Source organism: Lemur catta, chromosome 2, assembly GCF_020740605.2.
Source record: "Lemur catta isolate mLemCat1 chromosome 2, mLemCat1.pri, whole genome shotgun sequence".
Lineage (NCBI taxonomy): Eukaryota > Metazoa > Chordata > Mammalia > Primates > Lemuridae > Lemur > Lemur catta.
The window spans coordinates 102,068,447-102,084,024 of record NC_059129.1 but is presented as its reverse complement, the minus strand read 5'-3'; the positions used below and the strand labels follow the sequence as shown (position 1 = coordinate 102,084,024).

Genomic DNA, 15,578 nt, shown 5'->3' with positions numbered 1-15,578 from the left:
ATAAATAGATATAATTATTCTATGTCAGTGAACAAATAGAATTTTAAAAGTTAAAAAAATAAAAAAAGACAGATTTGTAAAGAGTAAGTACTGCATATGTTTTAATTTGGATGTAGTCCATTCTAGAACAAATACTAAATTATGAAAAAAGTATGATATGTTTAATTTGAAAACTATTAGGCTTACTAGTTATTGTAGATGGTTCCTCAGTTAGACATAGCAGTCATCCTGCAGGATTCCCTCAAACTGAACACAGACACTGGAACTGAGAAACAGGACATGTCATCTACTGGGTGGGTACAATAGTCTTTAAGAAGGAAATGGCTCGATTGCTGTTGCTGTCTTCTTCAGTGTTCCCAAAGGAAGATGCATTCAGGCGTTTCTCCTCCCTTGAAATACTCACCCCAGATGAAGCATGCCTGGCCATTGCCCTCTTTTAGACCACGGCAGGGCCTCCAAACACAGTCCCTACCAGAGATGGTGCCAATTACATTGGTTGTCACTATTCTCTATTGGCCCACCTACTTCTCAAACCCACTCACGAAAAGTGAACCCTAATTGCTGTTGCCTCAACTACCTCCTCTTGCTTTAGAGGCAGGCAAAGTATAACTAATATCAAGAGCCAAAACTTTTTTTTTGACAAGTGTTGCTAACCAGTAAGAATTTTCTCTGATTCCTACAGACAAAACAATATATATTAAATCAAAACATACTTAATACCTCAACCTAAACTTATTTAGTATTTATTTCTCTTTTTCCTAAGAGGTGTGACCACAATATCCATAAATCAGTGAATTAAAGCAATAACATTTATTTTAGTTACAAGTAAAGTATTTGTAGATCCACGGAGGTTTATCAAGAGTATAACCTAGGGAAAAAACTAGTCCTAAAAGAACATAGCAGATCACAAAAGTACTGGCATAAACTCATTTATTTATTCATTTGTTTATTCAATTGCTATGTGTGGATGGTCTACTATGTGGCGAATTTTGTGGCAGATGGTAATATAGGAGGACTAAGACATAGTTCTTTTTTTTTTTTTTTTTTTTCTATTTTCACTGGGGAAAAAGTCTGTCCTAACACACAGTTCTTAGCCTCAAGGAGTTTATACTCTAGAATTCGGAGACAATTAGGCTGGAGCCCCAGTGTGGACTGGGGAGCAACTTGGAGGTGAGCACAGGGGCCTCAGGGAGCAAACCAGGGGCATCAGACTGTGTGTCTGGGGTGTGTGTTGGGGAAAACTTCTGGAGTCCTCATAAAAATTGGGGGAAATGATTTCAACTTTAAAAGAGCACTTACTCTAAAATAATTATTCTGTTTTGACACCTAGAGTCTGAAGCATAATCATCCATCCAAATTTGAAGATCCTATAATAGTTCCTCTTCAAGAATTTGCCTGGGATCAATATCTACTGGAGAAAAAAAGGGTAAAAGATATTTGGGGTGTGGGGGATATTGACAACAAGCAAAATTTTACCTGAATTACTTATCTATGCATTATTTTGGAAAAACTGAAAGAGTAATTTTAGTGCAACTAGATTTTGTCTAAATTCTGTACTTTTCCTAAATTATGTGAGTCATTTACCAAGCTGTTTTTTTTTTTTTTTTTTTTAAGTAAAACTTTAACAGAATTTTCCTTGGAAAGGCATGTGGTAAAGGTAAGTTTTAAACTCTCAGTGGTGCTATTTACCCCTGCTGATGGTTATCCTATCTCCCTGCACATCACTTATACTTCCTGTGACACCCTGACCCTCTTCTTGGTCCTTCCTTCGGAAAGTGTCTGTGGTGTACCTCACACAGAGGGCAGGGGGCTTGTGCGGGGCTGTTGCCTAGGGAGCTCTGATGACAACAGGCACCAGGTTCCTATAGCGCAAGCTCCTTCGGTAAAGCTTCCTTCTTTGCATTCTCCCCTCTAACAGTACCCTCAGAGAATGCCATGCCTTAGGGCTAGCAGAGCTTGGCCAGGGATAATAGGTTTCCTCTTGGGAGGTGACCTGATCAGTTGGTAGTGCTGCCTGGAGTATGTGATAAGAAGGATACTAAGGTGCCATCCTGGCTTAGCAGTACCTCATGTTGGGGAAGGTGGAATGGGCTATGCCTCCTGCTTGTCATCTCTGGCCTAGTCCTGTAGAGGATCCCAGGCCCGGTTTCCCCACCCACCCCATCTCCCCAGGAGCTGATGAAATCTCATTTCCCCTGACCAGAGCAGTTTTGATTGTTCTGTGCTTGGTTGCACGAGGATGTCCTGTGACCTTGTGATTAAGTATCGCATAGATAGCGTTACTTTATGAGACTACTTCTCTCTCCGCTCAGTCACATGAACGGTGTAAGACTGAGTCCGGAATACCATTTGTTAAGGCTCATACTTTCATAGCCATAAAAACTTTTCATCACAATTTAAATAGAAACATAACAAACACTTATATATGGTACTTGTTATGTGCCAGACACTACTTTAATCACTTATATATACATATAAATATATAATTTCTATAGAATATATAAATTCTAATCCTTGCAACAACTAGGGTGGCTAATGGTCCTGGTATTCCTGGGACCGAGGGATTTCCTGGGATGTGGGAATTTCAGTGCTAAAACTGGGATGGTCCTAGGCAAACCAGGACTGTTGGTCACCCTAACATAAAACAATATGTTTTATTCTTAATTTTTATCATCAAATTTATTATACTGCCCACCAGTGTCATGCTGTCCACCTACAGGAAAACTGTGATTTCATGGGTTGTGGTTTGTGCCTGCTCCTCTTACATAATCCCACCGGACTCTTGAAAATTGGTGTGATTCCATTCTCCAACTTCTCTCCCTTTTCAGCCTGGGTTACCATGAGGTGTTTTGTGCTCTCTTCCTCCTGCCTTTCTCGCTGGTCCTGAACGAGGCTTTCATGGTTGCTGCTTCTTTCCACCTGTACTTTATTCCTTATCCTTCCTTCCTTCTCCCCTTCTCCCACCCTCATCCTCTGGATATTTGTCACCTTAACCTTTTCTTCCTCCTCATCCTCCTCAGGGCTTTTTTTTTTTTTTTTTTTTGGTCCTTCTTCAGTGTAAGCCATTGTGTCTTGTCTTGTATGCAGTGCTTCTTAGCACATTTGGTCTCTGTGAATCAGCACATTAGGTCCAGCTGGCCTTATACTTCAGCAGATTGGAATGCCACCCTAAGGGGATGGCTTTGAGGACTTTTGGGAAGGCCGCTGTCTCCCCTCCAAAGAAGGCAGCATCACACATCATACATCTTAGTGCTGGAAAGCCCCAGAAACCATCAGGTCCAGCCTGTAACTCAAGGTAGACAAGGAGGTCCCCTTACGTGTAGAAGAGACAGAGACAGGGCATTTACATCTTTAACCTCTGAATAAAATGTACTTTCCACTGCATTTCTCTAACCAGGCTAACTATCTACAATTAAATTTTTTCTCCCTTTTTTAAAGTTTTGGGTCCTGTAAAATAGGAAAACACTGATAAATTTAAACATTCCAGGGAGTATTGACCCATAGGCTCTATCAGAAAGGAATAGTTCAGCATGAGCAAGTTTATTCTCCACCTGGAAGCAGGATTTGACAAGGGCCTGGGAAGCAAACAATAGGATATTAAATCTAAGAGAGAGAATGGAACAAGTTGGCAAGTTGTAGGCAAACTGTTCCCCAAACTAGTATTTCTCCAAGTGCCATCTCCAGCCCAGCGGCATCAGCATCTCCTGGGATGTTGTTAGAAATGCAAATTCTCAGACCTCACCCCAGAATCAGAAAATCAAGTGGGGCTTCGGAATCTGTGATTCTGATTGCCTGCTAAAGTTTGAGAATGGTTATGCCAAATTATCCATGGTTTGCCTCAGCTGGTGCTGGGAATAATTACCCAGGTCTCCTCAGAGGGGAGGTTACTCCGTGGCCACATGCCAGAGATTTAGGAGGTTGACTGTCAGCAATGTGTTGATGAAATCACAGTGATTTTTATGACCAGATTATCATGTATCTTCTATGATTGCGTTGACCTAAAAGGAGGAAACTGAGGCAAAATTAATATAGAGAGTTTATTTGGGGCAATGTTGAGGACTGCAGCCTGGGACACACCTCCAAGTTGCCTCACAGAGTGCTGCCAGGGAACAAAAGAGAGGCTCAAGTTTTCACAGAAGAAAGAACCAATCAGGAGAGGGGGTAATTATAAAAGCTCTTTGCCAGGAGTTCTCATTGGCTTAATGACATTGGTTAGTGACTGGCTATCAGTGGTTGAACTACAGGGTGTATGGCATTTTATGGCTACTTGGTATCAGTTAGTCCAGGGATCTCATAGCAGGTGGCTTCAAGAGGTAATTATTTAGCTCAAGGGGGCATAAGATGGGACAGCTGTTACATATTAAATGCCTTTCTGGGCCTGATAATTTAAAGGGGCTCACATCCCTCAGATAAAAAGGGTTTTTCCCCCCTTGATTATAACATTTTTATGATACTTTTTTAAAATTTATTTTTCTTTCAGTGAAAATTGCTCCTTTTTGAATGGGATTACTTTTTAGATCATTCTTTGCTTTTACGGATGTCAGATTCTTAAAACTGTTCTTAAATTCTAAGAGCAAAATTCTGAAGGATGGTAAAAACATATTTGTAAAAGATTCAATCCTAGATTTGAAAAATTCATACCTAGAGTTGACCCTAAGCTCTGGCTTATGGGTTTAGCAAGTTTTTCCCCCCTCCTTATGTGTTTGTTGTTCTTTACAGGAACTCAAGAACGAAACATGGGAATATTCTTCCTACGTGATATGTTTTGTTAACGATCAGTTCCTGGGTGATGCATCTGACATGCAGAAATGGGCCCACAAAGTGTGGGACGAAGTTGATTTTAAACCCTCTGCTCTTTATGAGGCGCTCACTCTGGATTATTCTGCTAAATTCTTAAGAGACACCAAGGCAAGTCACACTAACTTTTAAAGAAAAATAGTGGAATTTTTGATCACTTATATTGATTCAGCATTAATTATCAATATCCTAAGAAAGAAGGTTATAAAAGAGTAGAAGAGAGCTGGATGCAGTGGGGCGCACCTGTAGTCCCAGCCACTCGGGAGGCTAAGGCAGGAGGATCCCTTGAGCCTAGGAGTTTGAGACCAGCCTGGGCAACATAGCAAGTCCCTGTCTCTAAAGGAAAATTAATAAATAGATAGCTAGATACATAGATGGGAGACCAGGTTTAAAGCCCTCTATGATCTTATTATACTCCAGTTGCAAAAGATTACAGTATGACAAGGTTGGGCTTGGTGGTAATATAAAGCAAGTGTATCTCACAGCAGGCTGGCTGCACAGGGAGAACATCCATGTTCAAACATTTCTACTCTCCATTAGAGATTTATATGCATGAATTATCCATTTTAAAATATAAAAAAAGCCCTCAGAGAAGGTCAAACCTACATCCATATGAAATATTAAGACTTTCTAGCACCCAGGTGAGAGTTCCTATGCTAAGAGAATGACAAGTTTGATTAGAGAAAGGTGACATTTTAAAGCATGGCACATAGCTGGCGAGAGCACGTTTAGACAGGCTGTGGCGGTAGGGAGGGGTCCAGTGGCAGAGGGTGATCATGAAGCATGAGGTCCGGGCCAAGAGACAGACATCAGGGTGGGATGGCAACAGCACTGAAATCACTTTGTAATCACGCTCAGAAACCTGTTGTAGTTACAGCTGCTACATGCTGAAAGTCATTTCATGCCCATGGTGGCTGTGCCCACAAAATGACCCAGTGCAAAAGCAAAGACCTTGTCTCATTCATCCTCGATTAACACTACTGCCTTGAGCAGACTTGAAACAGTAGATGCTCAATGAACGGTTGATTGAAAAAACAGTATACTTGAAAATGCTAGAAACTCTGGGGAGCAGGGGGCTGGGAATTAAGATTCATAGCAGTTAATTCCCAAAGGGCCAGGTGTCTAGAAGTACATGATGTGCTCTGGGAATGGCAGGGAACAGCAAGGAGGTCAGGAATAAGGCTGGGAAAATGAGAGCATCAGTCACGATTCCTGGTGCCAACAGTACCAAGCTCTTTTGATTAACTAAAGGAGAAAAGGTATGTATCAGAATGATATTGGTTATTTCATAGCTGACAGGAAAGCTGGAGAACCAGCTTTGGAAAACAGGTGGGAACCAAGTGAGGCCTGGCAGCAGGAAGACGTGGCCAGTCATGCCACAGGAATGTGTGACCAGGGTGCTGCTGCGGGTACTACCGGCTCTGGGTTCACACTGCCACCCTCACTGAGATTAACTTCTCAACTCTCTTGTGTCTTTACATCATTACTCCTTGGAGGATGCACCTGTCTGGCAAGCCTAGGTTGTATCTCCAGAACTTGGCTATTGCAGGGTGGGGAGAGGGAGAATCTGGCCCCCTTAGGTTCTAGTGAGGGTGGTGGACCCTGTGGGGAGCTCCCAGGGCAGGAAGGGCATTTAGATGTTAAGTAGGGAAAAAAACCAACAGATACTAAAGAAGGGTTAAGGCCAGATTATGATTTATCATGCATTCTGAATGAAAGAGTTAGACTCTATCCAGAATGAAACCAAGCCAACGGAGCTTTTCATAAAGAGTATGACATAATTCCTTTGCTTTTTTGGAAAAATTTTTAGGGCTGTGCAGAAGCAGGCTGGAGTGGGAGAAGCTTGGTAGCAGGGATTTGGAAAACGGCTGCAGTAGCATGGGCTAGAGATAATGAGAGCCTGCATTTATTAGTGGCAGTGAGGACAGAGGACCTAGATGCCAGAGCCAATCCTTAGATTTTTTGCACAGAGGGTGGACTTTTCTTGCTGAGTGAAACCCAGGAACTAGCTTTGTTCCAGTTAGAACCATATACTAGATAAGTATGTTTGCATGTTTGGCTGCTAGATGACGGGGACATTACCTTGTGTTGCATTCATTTGATCTCGTTCATTAGCATTTTCAGAATTATATATGCTTGACAACCATAAAGCTAATGTATTGATTTGCAGGGAAGTTTAATGATGCCTGAATGGACTTGCTCATTTCCTAAGTCAACCATGATTTTTAATATATCTTCTTTTTCCTCCTAAGCCTGTGCAGTTTACTATGTTATCCTTCCTATTCTTTGGTTATAATATTTTCTTTTATAATTAAGAACTTACAGTATACAAGCTGAGAGGCACAAATTAATTATACTTTGTACAGATATAATACTTCATTGTTGGATGCCAGATAGCACAAAATTATTTCAGTCTTTTAGTTAAAAAAAAAAGGGTAGAATGACATCAAATAACATGATGCCCTTCAAGTGATTTTATTTATGTTTCCTAGATTCTTAAGAAAGAAGGCAGGGCAAATTATCCACCTTGTTAAATAAGGTGGCATTTTCATGTATGGAAATGGTGTCCAAGATTTAAAATGTACTCTATTCAATGTGTTCTGGCCCCTAAATGAATGCTATTGTGATGAAGACTAGTATTTTCATTTTCGATGCCTCTTCACTGGGCTAGACTAGGTCTCACAAATGTTCGTCTTTACCAGAAAGTTATCAAATGAAAACTAGCTGGGGGCATCTATGCACGTGAGGATATTATTGTATATATCTCGAAAACCCAGTATTCTTCTCTTTGCTACCCCTGGTGCTACACCTCCCATGAATATAGTGGCCTTATTTTTCCACTTGGAAAGGGTGTGGCATGGCTCTGTTTAGCTAATCTGTGCTCTCTCTGAAAATCAGGACACAGGGTAACCAAATCCATGGCGTTCACGATGGCTCTTTCCCCGAAACTACTCAGGATAGAAAAAATAGAGAAGAATCCCCAGTCTGTTTCTTTTCTCAAGGGGACTGACCAGCATTCCTTTCCACACTTAGTTTAGGATGTTGTCGATGTCTGGGCCATGTGTTCTCAGTTCCGTGTGATAGGTTAATGGTTTTCAACGGTTCACTACTGAAGGGTTTTTCAAATGTGTAACGTAGGTTGTAAAGACTTGACAAAATGAAATAAACTTCTTAGTTGGGCATGGTTGCGCACACCTGTGGTCCCAGCTACTTGGGAGGCTGAGGCAGGAGGATCGCTTAAGCCCAGGAGTTTGAGGCTACAGTGAGCTATGGTTGCACCACTGCACTCCAGCCTGGGCAACAGAGCGAGACCCTGTCTCCAAGAAAAAAGAAAAGAAATAAACTTCTTTAAGTCATTCATTTAATTTTGCTGTTATATTATCCACTAAAAATGCTATTGAAATTTTATCACTGAAAACATTGTATCTGTTATATTTTTCGTCATTTATAAAGCTTTCTTATAAGACATTGACCTATGTTATCCTTTTATCCCTAATTTTAATAGCATGATTTTGTGTTCTTGGACATTGCTATTAATTTTTCTCCAGTTGGAAGATTGATTTTTGAGGTAAGATGTTTTTGTTTATTAGTAAGTTACGGGGGTAGTATTTATAACTGTCAAAATGTTAAATATCTGATCTTTGAAACCTTTTGTCTTTATTTTGTAGCTGTACTGTGATGTATGTCCCAGAACATGTAAAAATTTTCAGGTCTTGTGTACAGGAAAAGAAGGGTTTTCTCAAAGTGGCGTAAGGCTACATTACAAAGGTACAGTTATTCATCGAGTAGTACGGAATGGTTGGATACAAGGGGGAGGTGAGTTTAAACTAAACTTATTTATTTATTAAATTTAGTTTATTATTTAGTTTAAATCTGAATACAACCTAATTGCAATATCAAATCAGGATATCCAAAATTTTTTTATCTACCTTTATAAAATGAATATAGAATTAGATATACTAATATCAAATAGATATATTCAAAGGATATTTTAAACATTTGTATTCTTTTTTAAAAAATCCCTAATTATTAAAATAAACACATCTAAATTATGTTACTGGGATTATTCCAAACTAAAAAGTAACATAGGAGAGTGGGGTAACACTTTATTGTATCAAAATATAATTTTAAAGCTCACCTAAATACATAAAAGTGCTTAGAAGTACAGTGCTTTTAAGAAATTTACTAAGCGTGGGAATTTGGAAAAGAATAAATGAAAAACAACTTCTCATCAAAGATGTTACATTGTTCCAAGTGAAAAGTAACCTCTAAAAGATTTTGGTCTCCACTTTTGCTTTCTTCTCAGGCCAATCCTTTGGCTTTACTCAGACTACATGCCTGATTAACAGCAGAAAATTAAATTTTGGAGGCCTTTTGGGGAAATATTCCACAGGGAGCAATCAGGCAGCAATTTAAAAATAATTCGCTTAGTGTAGAAGGAGATCTACTTGAACTTGACAACATATGCAGCAGCTTAAATTAATGTTTAATTTTTTTTCTATGATCTGGAACATTCTGGGGCTGATGAGGAGAAAAACATAGATTTACTCCAAGCATCTTACATGTTAAAGCAGCTATTTTTCCCGTCAGTTTCTCCAGAATGGGATATCACAAACACTGTTATTTAATATCTAACCTCAAAGTGTTTCTCCATATTAAATGTTTTTCTACTTAATATGTGGTTTTATCTTCTCATGTCAATAAATAGAAATGTACAAAACTTTATAAAGTCTGCCTCGTTTTGTACCATATTGGTTTTCAATTGTTTGGTAATATAAAACATTCCTCCAGGGGGCCGATATCAGGGCTCCTGGCACTGAGTTCAGTGCAGAGCTCGTGTGCTCAGCTCTCAGGTGCTGTGTTCTGTTCTGTTCTGGTTTGGTTTGGTTAACCACCTCTCCCCCCACAGCAAGATTTGGAAAAATAACGTCATATTATTTGTTTGTGTTTGTTTATTTATTTAGTCGAGGTAAAGTTTTCATTAGTAAAGTGCACAGATCTTCAGTTGTGTTTTCAGTGAGGCAACAATGTTAAGGACAGTTTGGGAAAAAGTTGGATTGCTAGATTCAAATCCAAACTGATACATATAAGTTAAATAAGCCACCTAGCACTTTTGAATCAGTTTCTTAATCATAAAATGGGGATAATGATAAGACTATCAGAGGATGTGGTGAGGATTCAATGACATGGCATATTGAAAATACCAAGCTCTGGGAACGTTCTCCCTACAGATGTCAAATTCCCACAGGACTGTGCAGATTTTTGGAGCACAGGACCTAAATGTGGTTTCATGCTGTGCCTTAGGATGCTCCCGGGCACTTTGCCTGTCCTTTGGGCCCAGCATGCCCTGCCCTGTCTAGGCTGCAGGCCCCCACTCCCCACATCCCATCTTCCCACAGCTCCCTCTCACTCTGCTCCACATAGCTGGCCTCCTGCTGCTCCCTGACCCGTCAAGCACAGGTGGGGCATGAGGTCTTCTGTCGTTGGCTTTGCCTCGGACACACTACAGTCAGCTATTCTGGGTATTGCTTGCTTCTCCTCATCTGTTTTGGATTTTTGCCCAGAATTCATCTTACCAGGAGCTTACCTGACCACCCTATTTAAAACTGCCACTAGCTTCTCCACACCTCTCCACACCTCTCCCCTGCTTTATTTTCTTTCATAGTGCATAGCACTTTTTACCACTGGACATACTATATATATTTATATACTTCTTAGTTCACTTTCTTTTTTTTTGAAGAGATGGGGTCTTGCTCTGTCACCCAGGCTGGAGTGCAGTGGTGTGATCATAGCTCACTCGAACCCTGGGCTCCAGCCATCCTCCCACCTCAGCCTCCCAAGTAGCTCAGGTGCATGGCACCACACCCAGCTAATTTTTTTTTTTTAGAGACAAAGTCTTGCTATGTTGCACCCAGGCACTCTTGAACTCAAGCGATCCTCCTGTCTCAGCGCCCCCATGTAGCTGGGATTATGGGCATGAGCCACCGTGCCGGGCAGTTCACTTGTTTATTGTCTCTTTCTCTTCACTAGAATATAAATTCCACGAGGGCAGAGATTTTTATTTATTTTGTTCACTGTTGTAGCCCAGGTTCTAGAACAGCACCTGGCATATAATAGGTTCTTAATAAATACTTGTTGAAAGAATGAATGAATGAAGAGATGTTTAAACAGGAAATGTACATTCTCTTCACTTCTAAAGTCCAAAGTTAAAGAAGACATTAAGTCATTATACTGCTTTGGTTGGATTCCCCTTTGAGCACCCATGAGGCCTACTGCTTTCACAAGGATATCCCGAGACATAACTAAATACATTTTATCATCATCATCATCATCATCATCATCATCATCATCATCATACTGGGCATAATGACGGAGAAGGTGATGGCAGTGGGAGGGTGTATTCTATGAGCACATGATGCTGCACAATAACAGCAGCCACTGAGCGTGATGCTCTGCCAAGTACTGCCCGAAGTGCTCTACCTATGTTATTTCATTTCATCCATTATCCCCATTTATGCAGATGAAGAAACAGGCTTAGAAAAAAGAACTAATGTCAAGATTTAAATCAAAATTATCTGACTTTAAAGTTTGCTTTTAACCACTATTTGGCATCTCTAATAATACCAGATGTACAAGGGTGAATTCAAGAGGGTGGGCTATGACCACAAAACAATTATAGTAAATACTGATTGAAATAATGTCAAAATAAAATATTCACCTGGGAGATCTGAAGCAGAGGACAAGGGTAATGTTGGTAGATGTGCAGGGAGGGGACAAGGGTGTGTGACTGATGTGTCGGTAATTTATCAGGAAGAAGAACCACACGGGCAGACTGGCCTGAGCAAAGCTAACTCCAGGATCTGAAGGAACTGGTGCTGGGGGACCCCCTACTTCCCCATTTCCAGATTTATCCTTCAGCTACCACAGTTCCTCCTGAGAACTGCCCAGAACTGTGGGGTGAATCATGGGCAGAGTGTTAGGCAGAGCCAGGTTGGAGGCTTAAGGCTTATCAATTAACTTCTGAAACAGCTTTATGAATAGTATAATTTAAATGCTTCATGCCCTTTCACAAATGAATGCTCCCCACATGCTTGCTGTTGCATCAGATTGCTTAAAGAAATAGCACATACATTTACATTACAGGCAAACTGCTCATGCTGAGTTAAAATAACACAGTCCTTCAACAGATACTTATTGAACATTGTATTATAGGAGGAGGTGGGCTAGAGAGCTGAAGGAAGGAGAGGGCTACTGAGGGAACTGGGGGTAGAGACAGACCTCAGAGACCTCTGTTTTCACCAGAGTTAGCTTTGCTTCTTTTAGCTATGGATGGATAAAAAATAGGCCAGACATAGTGGCTCATGCCTATAATCCTAGCATTCTGAGAGGGTAAGGTGGGAGGATTGCTTTGAGGCCAGAAGTTCGAGACCAGCCTGGGCAAGAGCAAAACCCTGTCTCTACAAAAAGTAGAAAAATTAGCTTGGCACAGTGTGTGCACCTATAGTCCTAGGTACTCAGGAGGCTCAAGCAGGTGGATCACTTGAGTCCAGGAGCTTGAGGTTTGCAGTGAGCTGTGATGATGCCACTGCACGCTAGCCTGGGCAACAGAGTGAGACTCTGTCTCAAAAAACAAAACAAAACAAAACAAAACAAAACAAAACAAAAAACAACTTGTGCATAGAATCTTTATATGTGGGAGCACTGCCTAAGCCAGAATATGTATGTCATATAAACACACTCCTTACATTATAAGGAACTTCATTTCTAAAATACTGGGTAAATAAATGAATTATCACTATAGGGTAACTATAGGAATGAACACTTGAACATGGATTCTTTTGAGAGCACCTATTTTTATCCACATTCTAAAAAGAACATACTGTTCCCATTTCATCCTCTCAGTTTAATCTGTCCATTTTTCTGAAAAGCAAGATGGACTATGGAATCATGAAGTAAGCAGAATTTATGGGAATACACTTTTTAAAAATTGTGACAATTATAATTTAATACTTCATCATTTCAAAGGTTTTGCATTAGAATTTAACCTACCTCAGAGAGTATTGTAAGGAAAACATGGGATCATGAATGTATTTAATAAAAATTCTTAGAAAATACAAATGAAATTATTATAGTCATATTTTCACGGTATAGATATTAAACAAGTAATTTACTCATTGGTATAAGTGGAATCATAATTTAAAACATCTTGTTTTTTTTCCTGTGTCATTATTGTACTCTAACTCCTTTTTAATCTGAGAATTCTAATGTTTATATATTGCTATTTCTCAGATATAGTACATGGAAAAGGAGATAATGGAGAGTCGATTTATGGACCAATATTTGAAGGTATGTATCTTTATATTTTATCAGTCATATATTAGGTGATTATTCAGAGTTAACAAGATTGGACAGTTGTTGTGGGTAACACTTGTAGTAAAAGCAGGAGTTAAAAATGGTGGGAGAGCCAGGTACAGTGGCTCACACTTGTAATCCCAGCACTTTGGGAGGCTGAGGATCACTTGAGGCCAGGAGTTCCAGACCAGCCTGGGCAACATAGTGAGATCCTGTCTCTGTAAAAAATAGAAAAATCAGCCAGGCATGGTGGTGCCTGCCTGTAGTCCCAGCTACTCAGGAAGACCTTTATGATGATCCACTTCCATTTAATGTATAGTAAATATATTTTCTCTTCCTTATGATTTTCTTAATAACATTTTCTTTCTCTAGCTTACTTTATTGTAAGAATGCAGTATATAATACATATAACATACAAGATATTAATATGTGCTAAGCAACTATTTATGTTATTGGTAAGGCTTCTGGTCAACTATTAGTAATTACGTTTTTGGAGAGTCAAAGGTTATACTCGGAGTTTTGACTATATGGGGGAGTGTGATGCCCCTCACCTCTGCATTGTTCGAGGATCAACTGTACATTAGAACTGTACAGTCTATATCAAAATAAGCTAAAAAACATTAACAAAATGATACAAGACATGAAAGAGCTCATAAATCAGTATTAGAAAAACTTAGACATGATGTGACAGAACTGAGGAAAGAATTAGCAATAAAAGAAAAATAATTTCAGAAATGAGTAAACTAGAAGGAACACAGAGCAAATAGAAATACAAGCTATGTCCTAAAAAAAGTAGAAGGTAGGAGAAGGAGAGGTCTATAAACAAAGACCAACCAGCAGTAAGGAGAAATGAAGAAAGATAAAAAGGATTCATAAGAAAGTGACAAACGTTGAAAGAGAAAATCCAACATTAGACGATAGGTATCTCTAAGGAATTGAACTAATGCAAGGAAACAAAATGAATACTAAGAACTATAATTAAAGAAAACTTCCCCAAAATATAAAGAAGATTTGACATTCTCTACCTTATGGTGGTTATACATTATCAAACTGAACATCAAAGATATATTTATTAAATTTTAATACAATGCATGTATCTTAGATGTTTGATATATTTTGACAATTGTGTACACCTCAAGTATATGCTTATGCCACAAGTAAAAATGTTTATACCTCAAATAAAAATATATGTATAAAAAGTTGAAAATACTTATTGAAAAAGCAACTCTATGTACCTGACAATACTGAAGCAGAACAACCAACATCAAGACATATGTTAGTATCATTACTGAACATTAAAGAAAAAGGAAAAATTATTTGGGAATCCAGGCAAAAATGGCCAATGATTTATAAGGGAAAGAAAATTAAATCATCATATTCTTTGATAGCAATGCTTTATGTCAAAAGAAAAATGGAGTAATATATTTATGATGATCAAGGAAAGGAAATGTGAACTAAGGATTTTATATCCAGCCAAACTGACTTTTAATTATGAAGGGCACACAGTTTCCAACATGCAAAACTTCAGGGCAGAGTGTTGCCATGACCCTTTCTTGTAGAATCTACTATGGAATGAATTTCACACAACCAAACTATTAAACATAAGAGAGACCTTGACATAGGACTGGTGGTGCATTAATCATATAGTTGCTTGTAGAACTAAAATTTAACGAAGAGTAAAAGGATTATCTTATATAATAACTATATGCTCAGGCAATGGAGATATAGCCTATTTTTAAAAATTGAAGTAATGAAGAATATATGCAAAAACATTTAAAACTATTCTGAGTAATTATACTGGTGATGGGTATTATTAGTATTGTTATTCAGAGACTGTTCTATATGTAATGTGGAATAAAGTCAGTGCGTAATTATAGGATATTCTAATTTCATCATTTTTTTGTATCTTTGAGAATAAGGATTCTCAGTGTGGAAGAAAGAAGATACAGATGAAATATAACAGAGGCTAATAAGTAAAATATTCCATAGTCCTGGAAATAGCACTTTAAACTCAAGAAGTATCAAATCTATATATATAGCTTTCTCTCCACTGGAGAGGTCTATAAAAAATGACCAACCCAGTAGCAATGAGTACTTCTAAAATTTAGCTTATTTTGAAATGCCATTTCTCACTGAAAGAAACTAGGGCTTCTGGGAGAAATGGCAGATGCCAGGCCTCAGGCAGGAAATGCACAAAATGAGCATGGAACCTCATGTTCTATCAGATAGCAAAAGCTCCATTAATGATTACTTTCCATTCAAAAGGCCTCAGGAACCAATTTGGAGTGGTTCCCACTGGCTAAAGATGTAGTAATTTGAGCTTCGAAAAGAAAAGTAATTACAATTGATCAAAACCCAAAAAATATTTTAAATCCATGAGTTCATAATGATATTATAAAATAAAGGCTAATTGGTTACCTTTGGGGTGA

At 38.9% G+C, this 15,578-nt stretch overlaps 1 protein-coding gene and 1 long non-coding RNA gene across 3 annotated transcripts in view; one reads left to right on the top strand and one right to left on the bottom strand.

Annotated features, from left to right (window-relative positions):
• Positions 1-15,578, bottom strand: part of LOC123633153 — a 35,656-nt gene that overhangs the window by 2,861 nt on the left and 17,217 nt on the right. The window lies entirely within an intron of this gene.
• PPIL6 (peptidylprolyl isomerase like 6) overlaps positions 1-15,578 on the top strand; it is a 32,057-nt gene that overhangs the window by 2,653 nt on the left and 13,826 nt on the right. For both annotated transcript variants that reach the window (XM_045544161.1, XM_045544160.1), the window contains exons 2-6: positions 1,331-1,426; positions 4,720-4,908; positions 8,303-8,365; positions 8,466-8,613; positions 13,087-13,143. In XM_045544161.1, the coding sequence (XP_045400117.1) occupies positions 1,331-1,426; positions 4,720-4,908; positions 8,303-8,365; positions 8,466-8,613; positions 13,087-13,143 (553 nt within the window). The remainder of the gene's footprint in view (positions 1-1,330; positions 1,427-4,719; positions 4,909-8,302; positions 8,366-8,465; positions 8,614-13,086; positions 13,144-15,578) is intronic.